Raw genomic sequence first — 16,480 nt, 5'->3', positions numbered from 1 at the left:
TCCCTGCAGCGCGGCTCCTCGGCAGGGGCTTGCGCTTCAGTTGCTCGGGGCGTCGGGCTGCGCGAGCCCGGGTCTGGGGCGCTGGGTCTCGCTGTGCCAAGGAGTGCGAAGCGCCCCGCGCTTCCCGCGGGGCCTCCCGTCCGCTGCGGCCCCCGCTCCCGCGGCCCGCTCCCGCCCGCAGCCGCGGGGAGGAGGCGCGCCCCGTGTGGGGCTCGGGTTGTTTTGGAGCTGGTCGGAGAGGAGGAGCAACAGCAGCAGGAGCCAGATGTCGAGCTCTTTTGTTTTCAGAAACTGCTTAATAGCCCTCTGGCTTTTCCCCTCCCCCCGTAAGGTAGAAGGATGCCTTTGTGCGTGCTGGAGACAGGCTGCAAAGCCGAAGAAGGGAAGGGATTGAAGGAGTCGGCCATCTGGGACCTGGTCGGCAGTCCGGGGGGCAGCCAGCACGCACAAGGCCTCCTTTCTGGTGGGCCTGGGAAGCGAGGCGGGTGGTCGTTGCCTTCCTTAGTGTAAATACAGCATCTCCCTGTTGCCAGGTGTCCTGTAAAATTGTTTAATCTGCTTCAAACAGAGAAGCAATCTTTTTGGTACACTTAAAGCATATAACCTTTCAACCGTCAGAGTTTTCAAGTCTTTTATGGTTACTTATGGTTATAATGTTGGGAGTTGCAAATCCTGCCTAGGAAGTCGTGCCACTCATGAGTTTTATGTTGTGGAATGCTTCACGCACTCCTGTTTTGCTTTTTTTTTTTTTTTTTGGTGATAAAGTGTTTGTGTTAGTTCTGGAATTACAGTTATGTTACATACTGTGAGTTATGATGTCACATCCCCTAAGAAAAAGAGGCATGTTGGAGATACCTTTCCTAGAGTTCCATATAGGTATACCTGATGATTAAACTTGAGATATTTAGCCAACGCAATCCTTTTTCAGTCTCAGTTTAGAAAAGGCATTCACTGCTTTCTGCTATAAAAACATCTCCAGGATAGGCTGTGTTGTTGAACTTTAAGTCTGGCTAAATGGGGGGGGGGGAGGAGGGAGGAAGTTCTATATTTATTGTTAAATTCTTTTATTTTCACCCTGTCTGTGAACTATGATGTAGTCCAGAAACCTGAGTTTCCTAAACATTTTCTGGCAGTGTTGCTTTAATATTTACTTGAAACTCTGGACTCTTCTGGAGAAGTGTATAAGCTGGGAGAGCTCAGTAACTTATGTAGGTTTTTTTTTTTCCTACTTCCCCTCAGTGATACTGTGTTCTTTGGATGTATTTTTTTGATTGGGGAAATTGCTGGCTATTTCTATTCCTAATTATGTTGCAATTGCAATACATTAAAAAGAAGTTGGTTTTATGAGGATAAATCGATTGACTTGTTCTATTTTTTTTTTCTTTACAGCATTGTCACTGATGTTGCAGTTGGTGTGAAGGTAGGATGTACAACTCGCAAATAAGGGGGCAAGTTGTTGATATAAAATGAATTAACTTGAGTCATTGCAAGTTGTAAGACTTTAACTAGTCATTAACAGCTGACATTTAGTCAGCAGTATATGCTTTATTAGCCAAAAATCCCTAGAGATAAATTGGAGGCTTTCTACAAGCTACTTTCATAGGCACTGAACTGTAAACGGTGGTTCTAGATTAATGTATTGGAATCTGCTTCTTATTTTAAAGCTTAATTTTGCAGATATTTTCAAAAGCAACTTTTTCATTGTTGCATGGTGACTGTAAAAGACATATGTTTGTTTTTTCTCTTCCCTCCTTTCCCCTGTCCCTTTTTCCAAACAACTGCCAGCGAAGTTAGAACAGAAGTGGCAATCTGTAATAGGATACAAAATACGGGAGCTAGAATCTGTCCTGTAGACAGGGAAGCAGACACTTACTTTGTTTTACTTTCTACCTGTCAAGTTCAGTTATGAATATATCACACTTCCGATAATAAGGCAGGAGTTTTCTTATGGTTATTAATATACAATTTGTTTCACTTTTGTGTTCAAATCTGTTGCAGGAGTTAGATCAGTACCTCATAGAAGCAGACTGAGAAATACAGAAGTTATGAAGATATATGTGACAAGGGAACTTTAGGTTGTGTTGGTGAAAGCATGTAATGAATTCTATTTCAGTGGTAGAGGTGAAAGTTTTCTAAGACGTGAAATTAAGTCTGCGTATTTGTCCAGGGGCTATCTAGGTATACTGCATAGCTTTGTTTACAACTGAAGCTAATTTGTGTTAACTGCATGGTGAGCCAGGTTTTGCCTAGTAAGCTCTTTGGCTCAGATTTGGTATTGGTCCTGTTAGATTTGGACTAGCTTTTAGATAAGAGTTAACCTGTAACTATAACAGTTACTCTGTCAGGTGTACCTATATTATGTTTCTGAGCAAGCTCACTTCTGGGAGGAGTTGTAAGAAGTCAGCTGTATAGATTCTGGGCCTATCTGGCTCCATGTGTTGGTGCACTTAACTGCAGGCAAGCTTGAAATCACTCTCAGAATCAAAAGAGAAGTGCAGTTATTGAAACTACTTTTGTGGGAGCTAGTGCCAGTCAGAAATTCTAACTGGAGAGATTGTTTCTCCATTACCTTGGAGAACAAAATGTTGACTTATAAAACTTTTTTTAAGAATGTATTTGAGAGTATGGAAGAATACCTAAGGAAATTCAGGTCTTTCAGAAATAAACTGCCACACATATGAAAAGCTTTTGAGCAAAAGAATTTTTAAACTACCTTCAATCTTCTCTAACGTAAAGTAGCAATTCCAGGTAATCCATGTATTGTCTGAATCTTAAACTCTGAGGTTTTGACTTCAAGAGAAAATGAATTCAGTATCAATTTCATTCTTAAATATGAGACTTCATTTTATGATAATTTGAGAGTTGATGAAATGTGTATGTGGTATGCTGTAAGTGCATAGTGTAGTTCTGGAAATATTTTCGAATATGAGCCAGCCAATGAAATGAAGACACTTCAAAGGACAGAGCAGCTACTTTCTGTTGATTGTAGACATTATATTATGAATACAAGTAAGAATATAAGATGGAACACAAGACAGATGTATTGGAGATAGTGATTAAATTAAATACCACGAAATGCACAGAAGTATCAAGGTATGCTCTTTGCTGTGTGATAATGGACTTGTACTCCGATTAAAAAGAGAAGAATCCAGTAGTGCACAGGAGTATAGGGAGTAAAGAAAAACGAGGATGGTCTTTGAAGAAAGCTGTTAATTATGGGAGACGTAAGCTGGACTGTCCCCTGGAGCTTCTGCCATCATCTTGGGAGACTAGTGAGAATGCAAAGTGGAATTGCTGAATGATATATGCAGTTTGGGTAGCAGTCTAATGTTAGCTTTGGTCATATTTTGTAGAAAGCATTGGGAAATTTTTGTGTGTGTGAGGGTTTGTTTTTTTTTTTTTTAATCTTCTCTGATGACTATTCATTGCTCTTGATGAATTAATTACATTTTTAAATTAAGGAAGGCTTGACCTATAGGTGGTATATAGACAACTGAGAGAACTCATCTGTCCTTTCCTTTGTCTGCTCCTTTTTCTTGAGTGCTTTGGGAATGGGCAGGCTGTCAGTTTTGACTCTGAATTGTATTAGCAGTTTTGGTACTCTTTTCGCAGTCATCTGTACTGGAAGGCCACTGGAAGCAGGCATGGTTTTACCTGTACACATGTGCAATCAACTTATCCAATAAATTCATTTGACCTGAAGCTTTCTTGAGATTTTGCACCTACTGTATGTATACTGATCAACTATACAGCATGTGTGTAATATATTTGATTACACTCCATAAAAGGGACTGTAACATATGGCCCTCCTCTTTGGCAAATGTGGGCATGGATCTGCCCAAAATCAAAATAAGTGATGGATGTGCATTTCTCATCTACAATCTATGTCAGAGAAGCAGTGTATTTAACTTCCAAAAGCATTAGAACCTACAAAATCGGTCATCTTGCAAGTGTATATGAAATTATCTATATTTGATTCTGTCTGTAGTATGTTGTTCTGCTTACCTAGAATTCAGGCAGGCAAGGAAATGTCACTTTACACACAGTTTACCACTTACAGTACAATTTACAAAGTAATACAAGATGACTGATTTTTAGTTTACATCTGATGTTGTTTTGTGAACTCTCATCGATATAAGCAGTTCATGTAAAATATGAGCTAAGGATTTCGGTAATGATAGTATATTACGTAATTCAAAAAAACTTATGTTCATCTTGAAATGCTATACGCATTAAAAGTTGTCATATTTTATATAAAATGCTTGCTTTTATAAAAATGGGTATCTCTAAGTTGCTGTGTTTTTTTTTAATTTATATTTATTTTTTTAATTTGCATTTGTATAGATTTGAATATTGGAATCTAAAACCTGTAGTTTGAAATGCTGTCTTGTTTTCTTTGCAGTTAATCTGGATAAATAAACCATGATTTGGCACTTGAAGAGATAGTCTTTTTCAACTGAATAAGTGCATGTATGAAAGATATTTTTTGTGGACTAATTAAAGAATATCCTGAAGGGTATAAAACTTAATGTAAGGAATACACCTCACGCAGGTGCAGGGAATAACTTATGGTGAACTTTTGGTGTATATTGAAGATGATCCTTCTCTTTTAGTGTATTCAGTGTGGGCCACTTCAGTGTAATACATCATCTTTCTCCTGGATGGCATGAAGTGCTGTTTGGGTGGTGAATGTGGCCCAAAAAATTGAATAACTCATTTTGTGTTGTGCACTGCGTATTTCAGAAGGGCTGAAGTCTACTTCTGCCACTCTACCTGATGGGAGAACAGAAACATCCATTCTCCATGGATGTATAATTTGGTACATAGCATTTGGGAATTTGTGACGTCCATAGACACTGCTTTGGGCTACACTGGCCAAAAAAAGAGCTTCAGCTGCCAAGAGTGGACAGCCCCAATTATACCTGGGAGAGAAAACTCAAGTATTTTTGATGAATGTAGTTTTGTAACACTTGAAGATATGGGGATGGCCTTTCCCTCCAAAAATCAGGCCATCGACATTTACAGTAAGCTTAAGAACGGAGAGGATTGTGTATTTTAGTTGGTTGTGTTAGGGCAGGAGATGCTAGGAAGTATTGTTCTAGCACATCCTAATACTTTTCCAAACAGTATTGCATCTCTAAGTCCCCTCTTCTTCTGCCTGTTGCAATTTCAAGTGTGCAGGAAGACCAGTAGCTAAAACAGCATAGTTCTAAAGAAATCTGAGCTGGTGGAGAAAAGGAAAAGACTCAGATTAGCAGTTTCTGTAAGGATTCTGAAGCATTGTTCAGGTCTCTCTCTCTCTCTCTCTCTCTCTCTCTCTCTCTCTCTCTCTCTTTCCTTTAATATCTTGAATTCTGGAAGGTAGTTTTTTCTCTGTGAAATTGTAGAACACCACCCCTTTTTTGCTGCTAATGATTAAGTGGTGGAAACATATTTCAAATGAAAAGTCTCAATAAATCCAAAATATCTACAATATAATGAAAAAACAAGCAAAAAGAACACTTCAAAAATTCTAGGAAGTTCTCAGAAGACATGTGAAGTCCATCCCTAGGAAAGGAGAAAAAGTATTTTAATGCCTTTCTCCTTTCAGTTTCCTTTTTTTCTTCTGTTCTTAATACAGCTTTTTGTCCTTGCTGACTTCATTCGAGATATCTAAATTAAAGCAAGGGAGTGGTAGGATAAGAAATTGTTTGATTCATTCTTAATTATGTTGATAAATGCCATGTGATGGTCCATTTTACCTTTTTTTTTTTTTCTCCTTAGCACAGAGCTGTAGATCACTGTAAGACTTGAAAGTTGCAACTATATTTAAGATAATAGTTTGACAGTTTTGTGCTGTTTTTGCATGTTTAATATAATTGGGCTACTAGTAGATTGAGCTGAGGGCAGTGATATGAGGAAAAATGGGTTGTTTAAGGAGGAAAAGAGAAGACTATTGTCTGAGCTGGTCTCTTCTGTTTATGCTAGGGGCTCCTCTTTTTTGAACTTAAAATAAGTGAACAGAAGATCTTTTAATCATATCTTTGAGCAATTAAAGTTGTTACACACTCTCTTGACTGTCTAGCTGTATTTGAATATTGTTTACAGTATGCACAGATCTGGTTAATAGTTTTGATCTTAAAATGTTTCCTCAAGTTTACTTCTGAGAATTGGAGGACCTGTCTTTTAATTTTGTGTTGGCTAGGATAATGTTTTTAAATCAAGTTTTGTCTTCAGTAATACTTTGTCCTAGCAAGAGGAGAAAACAAAAAATACACAGAAAGTTCTAGCAGTGAAATAAGAATAAAGTGTGACATAATTTAGAAGTTTAGCACTGGCATTAGATTTGTCTCTTCAGCAGTAGTATGTTGTTGTTGCTATGAGGAACGTGTCAGTAGTGACTTAAAAAAAAAAAAAACTTGTTACAATTGAAGACACTCTCTCATTTAACAGTAACTTCTGTGAATTGACCCTGTTTAAATTGTGACTTTAGTATTTGTGGTTTTAGTATTAGTCTATTCCCTTTTTTTTTCCCTCTATAGCTTTTTTGCTTTCTTAAAATGCTCATTCTGCCACCATCATGCATGTGGGAAAATACAAAGAGCTGAAACTGGAGAGGAGGGAAAAATTTTGAAAATCAAGTTGTGCTTTATAGCAGATAGCTGTTGATGTAAGGAAAGCTTAACATACTACTTTAATGTGTTTTGATATCTGTCACTAATTAGAAATCACCTATTCCTTTTTAACACCTATACTTGCACCTTAACTGAGGGGTTTGTAGGATCGCCTCCACCCATCTTGAGAAATATCAGCCACTACCAGCATGAAAATGTCTTTCCTGTTTCTTAGTGCTTTGGGCCATGCTTTCACAAGCAAATTAAGCAGCGTTCCACCAGAAGAAGGTGCTTTTTCCCCGCCACTGTGCTACTTCTGGCACAAGTGTTTGTGCAGCCACTTCACAAACCTGTCTTGGGAACTTAACCAGGATAAAGCTTATTTGACACAATAAGTTATGTTTTTTATAAAACTTACACTTTTATAATTTTTTAAATAAAATTATTAATTTATATTTTTATTTGTTCTGAAGCATTTTACCATATGGTTACATAAATATAGAATAGGGGAGGATGGTATAGGAACAAGTTGCTTGGGGCGAGGGAGAGGGTAGGACTGTTGCTTTTGGTGGCAGTATTGGCTCAAATGAAATGAGATTGCTGTTGCACTGATTGTTCAGGGGATTGTGATGTTTGCTTTAGGGAATTGTCTTTGTACACTTACAGCTACAACCCCCCTCCCTATCCCTATCAGCCTTTTTTAGTTTTTCATAAAATAAGTTTTTCTGTGAGTACATAACTTGGGGATTGACTTAGAGGTAGTTACATAGCACTACCATTTAACTTTGCATTTATTACTGCAAAATAGCAATCAGTAAAGACAAAATGCCTTCCTCTTGCGTCTTTTTTGGGGATGTATAGACTGCTATGGAAGGTCCGTACTTCTAGGTGCCACCATTTTCCAATCAGTATGCTAAGAACGTGTCCAGATGGTAGCTCTAAGGGGTTATTTTCTCTTATTTTAGTTTGTTACCAGTTATGTACTGCTTCAGAATAACACTTTCTATGCTGATAAGAATGGAATAGAAAATTTGAAATGCTGGAATAAATAATATTGTTTGTCTACTTGGTCCTGAATGCTCGAAGTGTTGACTAGTATTGGACTTGGCTTTGGCTTTTTCTCTCATTACTTGAAAGTTCCAAGGCTTGAAAATGAGGCTGGGCGCTGTGGGTTAAGTGGAGACTTGGTTCTTGACTCCTCAGCTCTCTGGTTTGATGGAGTACAGCATGGTCCTCAGATGTGTTGAGAGATTTGGCTCACTCTTGTGTTTTGATTGAGAACTTACAGGATTTTTCAGAGGAATTTAGGCTTGTCTTTAAATTTTTCTGTTTTAAAGTCTTTTCAGATTCCCTTGGTTGCAAAAAAATCAAGACACTTGGAGCAAACTTTGTGTGTCTTTGTAAATTAGATACATGACTTACCTTGCCTAACATTGGTATAAGCAAAAAGGCTAATTTTCTCACAGCTCCTTACTGAACATGTGAGTGTGAAAATATTTTAATTAGTTGTTAGGAAATAAAAAATAATATATGGTTAGCTGGGGACAGCATGAAAAACAAAGTGGGGGAAAAAGTATTTGAAGGATGAGTATGGAGAGGTGGTCATATTATCCAATTATTTCATACTGAACTTAAAAACAAGTGTTTTAATAGAATTATTAATCACTCATGGATTTCTTGGCCTTATTTTACAAGATCTTGCACCAAGTAAGCTAAATAGTCTAACTTAAAAAAATCAAAATAGTTTAATTAAAAAAAAATCAAAATAACCTAGTTTTAAAGAAAAATCAAGTAGACTTGCTCCTTGTATGTAGTGTTTTAATGGAGTGATAATAAGCCTATAGGTGAAACAGTATGCTTTGTAAAATACTTATGAACCACACGGAATTTCTTTTAGATTGTATATCTGGGCCTGGCTTGTCCTGTCTCAGATGAGTCTTCTAATTCTGTGATCCTGTGTGTCCAAGACATGTAAAAGTCTATTCTTTAGTTATTTTGGAGCATGTGTTCTGATAGTACTGTCTAAAATCAGAGTGTAAGGTAAGTCAGATATATCCTCTTCATTTAGAGTATGTCAGGATGTATTTATGCAATGTTTCATTAAAAATGTGTTCTGTTAAAATGAAGCATTCATTAAATACTGATCCATCACATATGTAAACTGAACAAAGTTTATAAATGCTGTGTTTGGGTGTTTAAAGGCTGCTGTGTATTGTTTCCAATATCCAGTCCCCGAAGTTAATTCAGTCTCTTAATATTGAAGCAGTGGGTTTGCAATTGTGTTGTCTGTTGGAGTGGAATGTTCACTGACTATGTTGAAATTTTCAGATGCTCTTATTCCTCTACCATGCTGTTAGGTTTCTGGCTTTTTCCCTTAAATTGTTCCCAGATGTTGTTAGTAATGAAGTGTTTCACAATGCTGTTAGATTTCTTTAAATCATGAGATCTGTCTCCTGGCTTGTCATACCCCTTGGGAAATTCATGCCTGTAGGCTGACAGTGACTGCTTAAGTGTGCAGTGCAGCTAAAATTCCCCCCCCCCTTCCCCCCCCCTTTCATCAATTGGGGTGGGGAGAGCATCCTGTTCTTGAGAGGCTTATAGTATCAGTAAACTGGAATGCCACAAATTAGAGGAGTTACTGGAAAATATATTTTTCAGTATCACTGAGGGTATTCTCAACATTGTTTCTACCAGGACTTAAAGAAATGTGTTTAGATGTTGCTTTTGACTTTTTAACATAAGTGCAGTTTTGTTCATTTGTTTACTGTTTCTAGTAGTATCAGTTTAGTGTCTTTGAAATGTTGGAAGAGGCCTGCATCTACAAGTGATTCTAGTAAGCCTTCTGTAATACAGACTTTTTTTTAATATTAGGTTTAGTTATAACTTCTGACTAGAGTCTTCAAAAACATTGAGTTACTGGGAAAAGAGCTGATAATGTGTGTCTCAAATATCTTTTAAAAAAAAAATTCTGATCTTTAAAAGATTAAACCTCTACGGTAGTTACCAAGCCAAGATTAGCAAGTTGTTAGTAACTACTATTTTTTTTTTTTTTTTTTTTTTTGTGCCTTGGATGTAACAAGATCTGGGAAAGGTGTTTAAATATTTCAAGTCTTGTCTGGAATGTGGGGAAAATAGTTGTCAAAGCCTTCCAAATAGTATTTTTTTGATCATCCTAGAGGGATGGTATGACTGTAATGTCTTGTGGAAATTACATAGGTACTTAATGTAACCTGAGATATTATAAAGTTTTAAACTATATGGAAAAGAACATCTGAAGTCCAGCTGTGTGTAGTAAGGGATTCTGAGTTAGCTATGACTATTAAAGCAAGGAACAAAGTGGTTAACTCACTATGCAAAGTGCTTTTTTCTTTCTTTGTATAACTGATTTTGTGAATTGTAGAAGAGCCAGAGTATATAAAAACAACTATTCGCCTACAGAAATCAACTGAAGTGTAGAAATGGTGTCTTCAATTTACAATACATAAAACAATGTCTCTCTATATATGAAATTTTTTTTTTCTGAAACACACATTTAAAGTCTGAGTTGGTAATTTTTTCACCTATTGGAAAAATGATCCTACATGTCAGTTTTGCACAGTAATTTCATTGGTTGGTTAAAGCCATACATTAATATGCTGTTTTCACACCATGGATGGAAAGTATCTGTCATCGGGGCTGGGGTGATATAACACAGCCTTCATAACACAGTCACGATATTGACTCTGCAAGAACTTTTAAGGATCGCTCACTAGGAAGTCATTTTGATAGTTGTCTTGAGTTACTTTGTGTAATAGTAGTTTGGCAGTTGTTGGTTTCATGAACAAATATTCTGGCTATAGCTAATCTGAATAGCTGCTGTTCTAGCTTTTAATAAAATTAATACAGATTGATGTTCCTCTTGACATTGGTGAGCATAGAAGGATGGAACTAAAAACTTCTGTTGAAGAGTAACAGTCAAAAGATGACCTGTTGATAGGACAGTAGCACTTTGCTCTTATTTTTGCCTTTTATGATCAGTTTCCCTCATATTAAAATTAATATTCAGTTACTCTCTACTATGTTGCTATTGCAGAAACTTTCCTTTGCCATCTGTGATTGGAAAGAAAATTGCTTTTGTTTAGGGAAAAGCGTTAAGTGAACATGGCTCTTTGATCTTCCATCASTTATTGAATCCGATTCACTATATTGTCCTTCCAAGATCCAAGCTTTGGTTCCTTGTATTTAAAACACTCTACAGAACTGACCTAAATTAGTTGAAAGGTCCTATGTTTTGTATGATTTGACTTGTGGAAGTGTTGTGCTTGAGAACAAAACTAGCAAGTGAGCAGGATGCTTGGGAAATGGGTTATAATTCTGAAATTCACTTGAGATAGTGGAGTGATGAAGAACTTTGCCCTCAATGAGATGTCACTCCTTTTTGGCCTAGCCTCCTCTAAAGGAAAATGCATGCTTTTTTTTTTGTTTGTTTGTTTTAAAAAGGTCCAAAACTCACAAAATGAGTAAAGTCTGATCTTTGCTGAATGGAAGTAAGTAAAATAAGTATTTCTCTCTCTCTGCTATAATTTAGGAAGTGCTTGTGTCACATAGCAGTGCCAACCTGTATAAGAAAGTACACTGGCTTACTTGAAACCCTTATATTAAATTGCTAGGTATGTCTTTAGATTTGGCAACTGTCATCTTAAGGTGATCCTTTTGAAGTAAATAACGCTTACCAGACAGCTTTGCTTTTAATTTGTAATTTAACCACTCTGTGTACAAGACATTAGGTGTCTTTTGCTGAATAGCTGGTTTTAAAGTTATGTATTGAATGATGTACAGGGTTGTCTAGGCTGCTTGAGAATCATTAAGGAAAAATAGCTATGTGTATTTAGTAAGATTGTCTAGTCACATGGTAAGATATCTTTGTCTTTTAGCAAAACCATGGCAAGTATTTATGAGAATGAATTTGAAGAGATTTGTTTTACACTCTTGATTTCAAGATGACTTGGAAGAAGATTCCACATAGGAGCTTGTACATCTGTGCATCAGACTTGTGAATGCTCTGCTTTATAAGAACAAAACAGATGCTATAGGATTTGTGATACATGCCTGTATAAGGAACTTGCATTTACTTGTTCTTCTGAAAYGAATTTTTAAGCTTTTTGAAGTGTAATGACAAAAATCTCATGATTGACTATGAGAACATATTCATGAAATGCAAAATGATACATTTCAAAATGAAGAGAAATGTTTTTARCTCTGTACATGAAACAAATACAGTAACTGAATATCTAGTCCATAAATTAACTTTGTGCTCCTCTTGTGTGTTAACAATTAAACAGGTTTTAAAAGCCTGATTTACTATAAGTTTATGTAATCACTCATATGTTCTGCTTGTTAGAAGTTGCTCACAAAAATAACTTCTTGAAGCTGAAGACATCTCAAATAAATTTGAGAGATTTCAGAATTGTGAAATTTCTTCCAGGTTTTGGGAAGAGCATTTGTTTGGTACTGGGTATATTTCAGCTCTTTAGGTAGCAACTACTGAACCACTGCAAATTGTAGCCTGGCATGTTAAGAAAAACAAAAATTGCTGCTAAATTATCTTATTATGCCTGACTATAAACTGAATTATTCTCTGGTGCTGCTTCTGCTTGTGCAGGCAACAAACAAGGGCTTCCAAGCGAGGCTGGTTATATAGCTGTGAGCAGAAATGGCTGCAGCTATCAGCAAGTGAGTTAACCCACTAGTAATCCTGAACTTTGAGATATTCTACTCATGCAAATTGTATTAGAAAAATAGATCATTAAAGAGAATAGATCATGTTAAGAGAAAGATCATTAAATAGATTGTGCTTATGTTTCAGCCTATGCTAAATGTCTGGTGTCAGTGTATGATAGTTACAGTGAGGAGTAACATAGTTTGAGTATTGGAGGGTTTGCATAACTTCGGACTTTTCTCAGTTTTGTCCAACTAAATTTTTATTTAGTTACATCTCATCGGAGATCTGCCCTTATGTTCGGAGGGACAAGACTTGTTATTGGGCATTACTCAATTTTAAAGGAAATCTACATTGTTGATTTGATAGGCACAGCTTTGTTGCTTTTATGTACTCTAGGAAGCTAAGAGTATTGAATAATCTGTATAAAAAGTCTTCAGAGCTGATGTTAAAAACTAAAACTTTAATGGCTCTATGTGAGCCTACACATGTATCCTGTTTCTAAGAGCTTCTGGATTTTAGATGTGGAATAAACAGACTTTAACATGCTGAAATTCCTGTTTGTATATACAGTGGATGGTGATAAGTGACTGGTGAAAGTTTTATTTATTTATTTTTCTTGCAACTGTGTTGCCTGGAAATGTGATATCTTCATGTTAGTTTAGTATGTGATATGAAGTACCATGTAAAATGTGTTTGATAACTTCCTTTTAGAGTGTATCACAGTGTCCATAGCATAATGAAAAGCACTTATTTTTATGAAGATAGGTAGTAACTGGTTTCTTTCCTCTTCTCCATTTTAGCAGTGATCTGGACTAGTGTTAATGGTGCTGGTGACAAGGAAAATATTTTTGAAGTAGGGAAAGATCCAATAAGCAATCAAAAATAACCTTTAAAGGATGTGAGGTTTATGTGCTTTTAAAAACTTGGGTGTGTTGTGTGGTGTGTGTTTTTTATTGTTACAGAAGACCTGAGTATGCTGGGGGCTTCTCGCCCTCCCACCTGCCCCCTGGTTAAAAATGGTACTTGTTTCATTTGAATCTTGTTTACCCTGAAAGATGGAGGAARGAGTAAATTCAAGATATCTAAGAGAGAGGGACAGATAAAGAATATGAAACTTGGTAATTGATAGGTGAAATCTTATTTTAAAAAAAGGCAGGGAGAGCAGTTGGAGGGGAAAGGAGCAAAAGTCTCTTTAGCTTTGTCTAGTTGCAGTGCCCATCTTATAAATGATATGAGAGGAAAAGATTATCTCTGTTTTCAGTATAGACCCTCCTCTGAGTGCTGCAGTCCACTTCCGAGTCACCTTCAAAAAGACCATTTATTTGACGTTTGTTGTGTTAGAATTAAAAAATTAAAATGAAGATGCAACTCCCTGCCCTCAAGTGTGTTTTGCCGGAGAGATGGGTACCTCCATAGGAAATTAGCAGGTTTTGGTTTGAAGAAAGTCTTTGAAAATAGGGATGTTGGAATTGAACTAAACTCAACATTTCTATTTGTGTAGATTTCCCTTTCAGTTTCAGCTAGATATAATTTAATTTGAAATGCTGAACAGACTTATTGTTCGGCAATTCTCATCGTCTCTGGAGGTGGCTGCATTTCAGTGGTGGGTGAAACAACTATGCTTAAGCAGCTTTCATTTCAAAGATTGCCATGTAAATATACTGCTTTACTTAGATTTCAAATTGTTCTACATATCTTAAAAGAGAAAATCTGCCAAAGCAAAATAGGTTTGGTTATGCTTGCTTAAGTTCTTCTAAAGATTTTCCCTGTCAAACTGACATTTTTAATATCATCCTTAAAAATATAAAATAGAGGAAAAAAAATCTCTTACTGTCTCTTTCTTTTTAGAGAGGATCTGACGAACTTCTTTCAGGCAGTGTACTCAATAGCCCGAACTCTAACATGAGCAGCATGGTAGTTACTGGTAAGTGATGCCATTTCAAAGGAGAAATCTATCGTTTATTCTTGGACTCATTTCCTGTTTACAAGGGGAAAATACTGAAACCAGAATCCATTGTGTTATAGAGGGATAAACTGCTGGCATTCATCAGACTTGAGTGACCTTGTATCTACTCACAAACCTTGGGTATCTGAGAAGAGTAATCCCATAAAACAAAAAGCAACTTTCAGATATCTATACAGTAAATTGTTGGTGGGTAATGGGATGAAAAATTACACTTGTCTTGTGCAGCTGCCTTCAGTAAGTAAGGAATCACAACTACCAAGCAGAAGTAAACAACAACTCCAGTAGTACGTCAGCCTTTTCACATGTAGGCATTTGCAAGTCTGGGCATTACTACTAAGAACACTGTACCTGTTTCATGATTTAGCATAGTTTCAGGAAAACAAAAAATTCCTCTGTTCTCATTTAGATTGCTAAAGCAAGAAACTTCGTTTTGCTACTTCAGTCTGAGGTACCAGCTTTAGAATCTTGTAATGCCAGTACAAAGTGAGAGAGAGTTCTCTGCATTTCTGGTGATGCTGGATACAAAGTCTTTGCATGAATTGGCACATAATATGCTGCCTTTTATGGCAGTTTATGCTCCTGGATGCTGAACTTGCATTCAGTTCCTTTGGACAGCTCATGTCTTGCTTTTTCCATTTTTTTTTTGTCATACATACATATTCTTTTTCCTCATCTTTCCTCAGAGATGTGGATGAATGAAATAGTTCATGGCCTCAATGTTAATGAGCTTCCCAAATAGTTGCCTAGTTGTTGCTTTAATGTGCCTGATGGATTTTTCCATGTTTATGTGTAGGGCAGTGTAGCCATTTATATTATCAGGCAACTTTTCCTCCTTTTTTTTCTTTTTCCTCCCGCTAATCTAGCAATAAAAGATTTGGATTCAGGGTTCAGTTTCATCTCCCACTTAAGGTAGTGTAATGGCAGCTGTTGCTAGAAAGGGCGGTTCTGCACACTCTCCTCCTACCTCCCTGTCACGGGCGGTGGGGGAAACAACTTGTGCTTCTGCATCACTCCTTAGGTTGGAGTGTTCGTGCACTTGCAAGATGAGCTGATCCAACATTAAACTATCGTGCCAAAAAGTATAGTTCTTCCATTGGATTATTTTACTGATCAGTCGCATGGCTGCACGACTGCTAGATCCTGTGCAATGCAGGGGGAAGGAATGTGGGGGCAGAATGGAGCAGAACCACTTAGGTTGACTGCAGCTTGCTATTTTATAACCAGATGTGAGGAAATGATAGTTCTTTGGCATGGATCAAAAATGTGTAGTGCATTTACAGCAACTTTAGACCCTCAGAAGATTCATTTGTCTCCTGCTTTTCTGAGTTCCTTCTGGTTCTCAAAGATGTTGCTCTTTTCATTTTTATTTTCTTGGTGTTCTCTGCCATATGAGATAATGCTGCTTCAGCAGTTTGCTTTAGTTAAATGAGAGACTAGAATCAATTCGAGTTTGGGTTGTGAGTTTTTGGGGGGGGGGGGCGGCTCCATTTTATGGAGTTAGAAGTTTGCCTTGATGACCTCCCATTATTCCTGGGTGGTTTTTTGTTGTTTTCTTTTTCCCCTCCCTTCTTTCTCTAGCGTAGGGTTTGGGGTGGGGTGTTTTTTGTTACCAAAGAATTAAGAGTTGGGGGACAGTTTTCAAATGAACTGATTCTTTACATTTTATACAAGTGAGACTTCTGATATGTCTCTAGTCATCCAGCATCATAAATGACTTCTGAAAAATGATCAGATTAACAGATAGCAGTGGCCCTAAATAAGCTCCTGTAGTATCAGTTGCCTGCTATGAAAATTTTTATACTGTGTAACATAGATGACGGAGGGGAAAATTAATCCAGGAAAAAAAAAACTGAACGCAGTATTACAATTCAAGTCATTCCTTGCAGAGGTTGAGGGGACGGGCAACTGTGGTGTGGGTGGGCAGGTTGGGTTTTTTGTTTGTTAAAGCACTTTTTTGAGAGTGTATTCAAATTTATCTTCCACCTGCCTGCCTTTGATAAATAGCATAAAAAAACCCCTGTAGAGTAGGCTTAAATTCCCAGTTCAGTCTCTAGTTTTGAATTTATCACCCTATAGCTGTCCTGTTTATTAGAAGTCAGAGAGTACTTTTTTCAGACTTGTACCATTTCCTTGACAAGTTTTTGCTGTAGATTCTGAAGTAATTAGGTCAGAAAGGGGAACCAGTATGTTGGTGTGTGGGAGTGTTTGTTGTTGTGTTTT

At 37.1% G+C, this 16,480-nt stretch overlaps 1 protein-coding gene across 8 annotated transcripts in view; it reads left to right on the top strand.

The window, feature by feature from the left end:
* Nucleotides 1-16,480, top strand: part of PTBP2 (polypyrimidine tract binding protein 2) — a 56,307-nt gene that overhangs the window by 316 nt on the left and 39,511 nt on the right. For 4 of the 8 annotated variants that reach the window (XM_026057564.1, XM_026057563.1, XM_026057562.1 and 1 more), the window contains exons 1-3: nucleotides 855-876; nucleotides 1,390-1,420; nucleotides 14,143-14,218. In XM_026057564.1, coding sequence (XP_025913349.1) covers nucleotides 14,197-14,218 — 22 coding nt within the window. In that variant the 5' untranslated portion in view covers nucleotides 855-876; nucleotides 1,390-1,420; nucleotides 14,143-14,196. Of the gene's footprint in view, nucleotides 1-854; nucleotides 877-1,389; nucleotides 1,421-14,142; nucleotides 14,219-16,480 lie in introns of those variants that run through there. The other 4 variants (XM_026057565.1, XM_026057566.1, XM_026057569.1 and 1 more) reach the window with 3 other exon arrangements.

This window comes from Apteryx rowi, unplaced genomic scaffold (genome assembly GCF_003343035.1).
Source record: "Apteryx rowi isolate R43461 unplaced genomic scaffold, aptRow1 scaffold_14, whole genome shotgun sequence".
In the NCBI taxonomy this organism is placed as follows: domain Eukaryota; kingdom Metazoa; phylum Chordata; class Aves; order Apterygiformes; family Apterygidae; genus Apteryx; species Apteryx rowi.
This window is presented reverse-complemented; position numbering and strand designations above follow the sequence as displayed.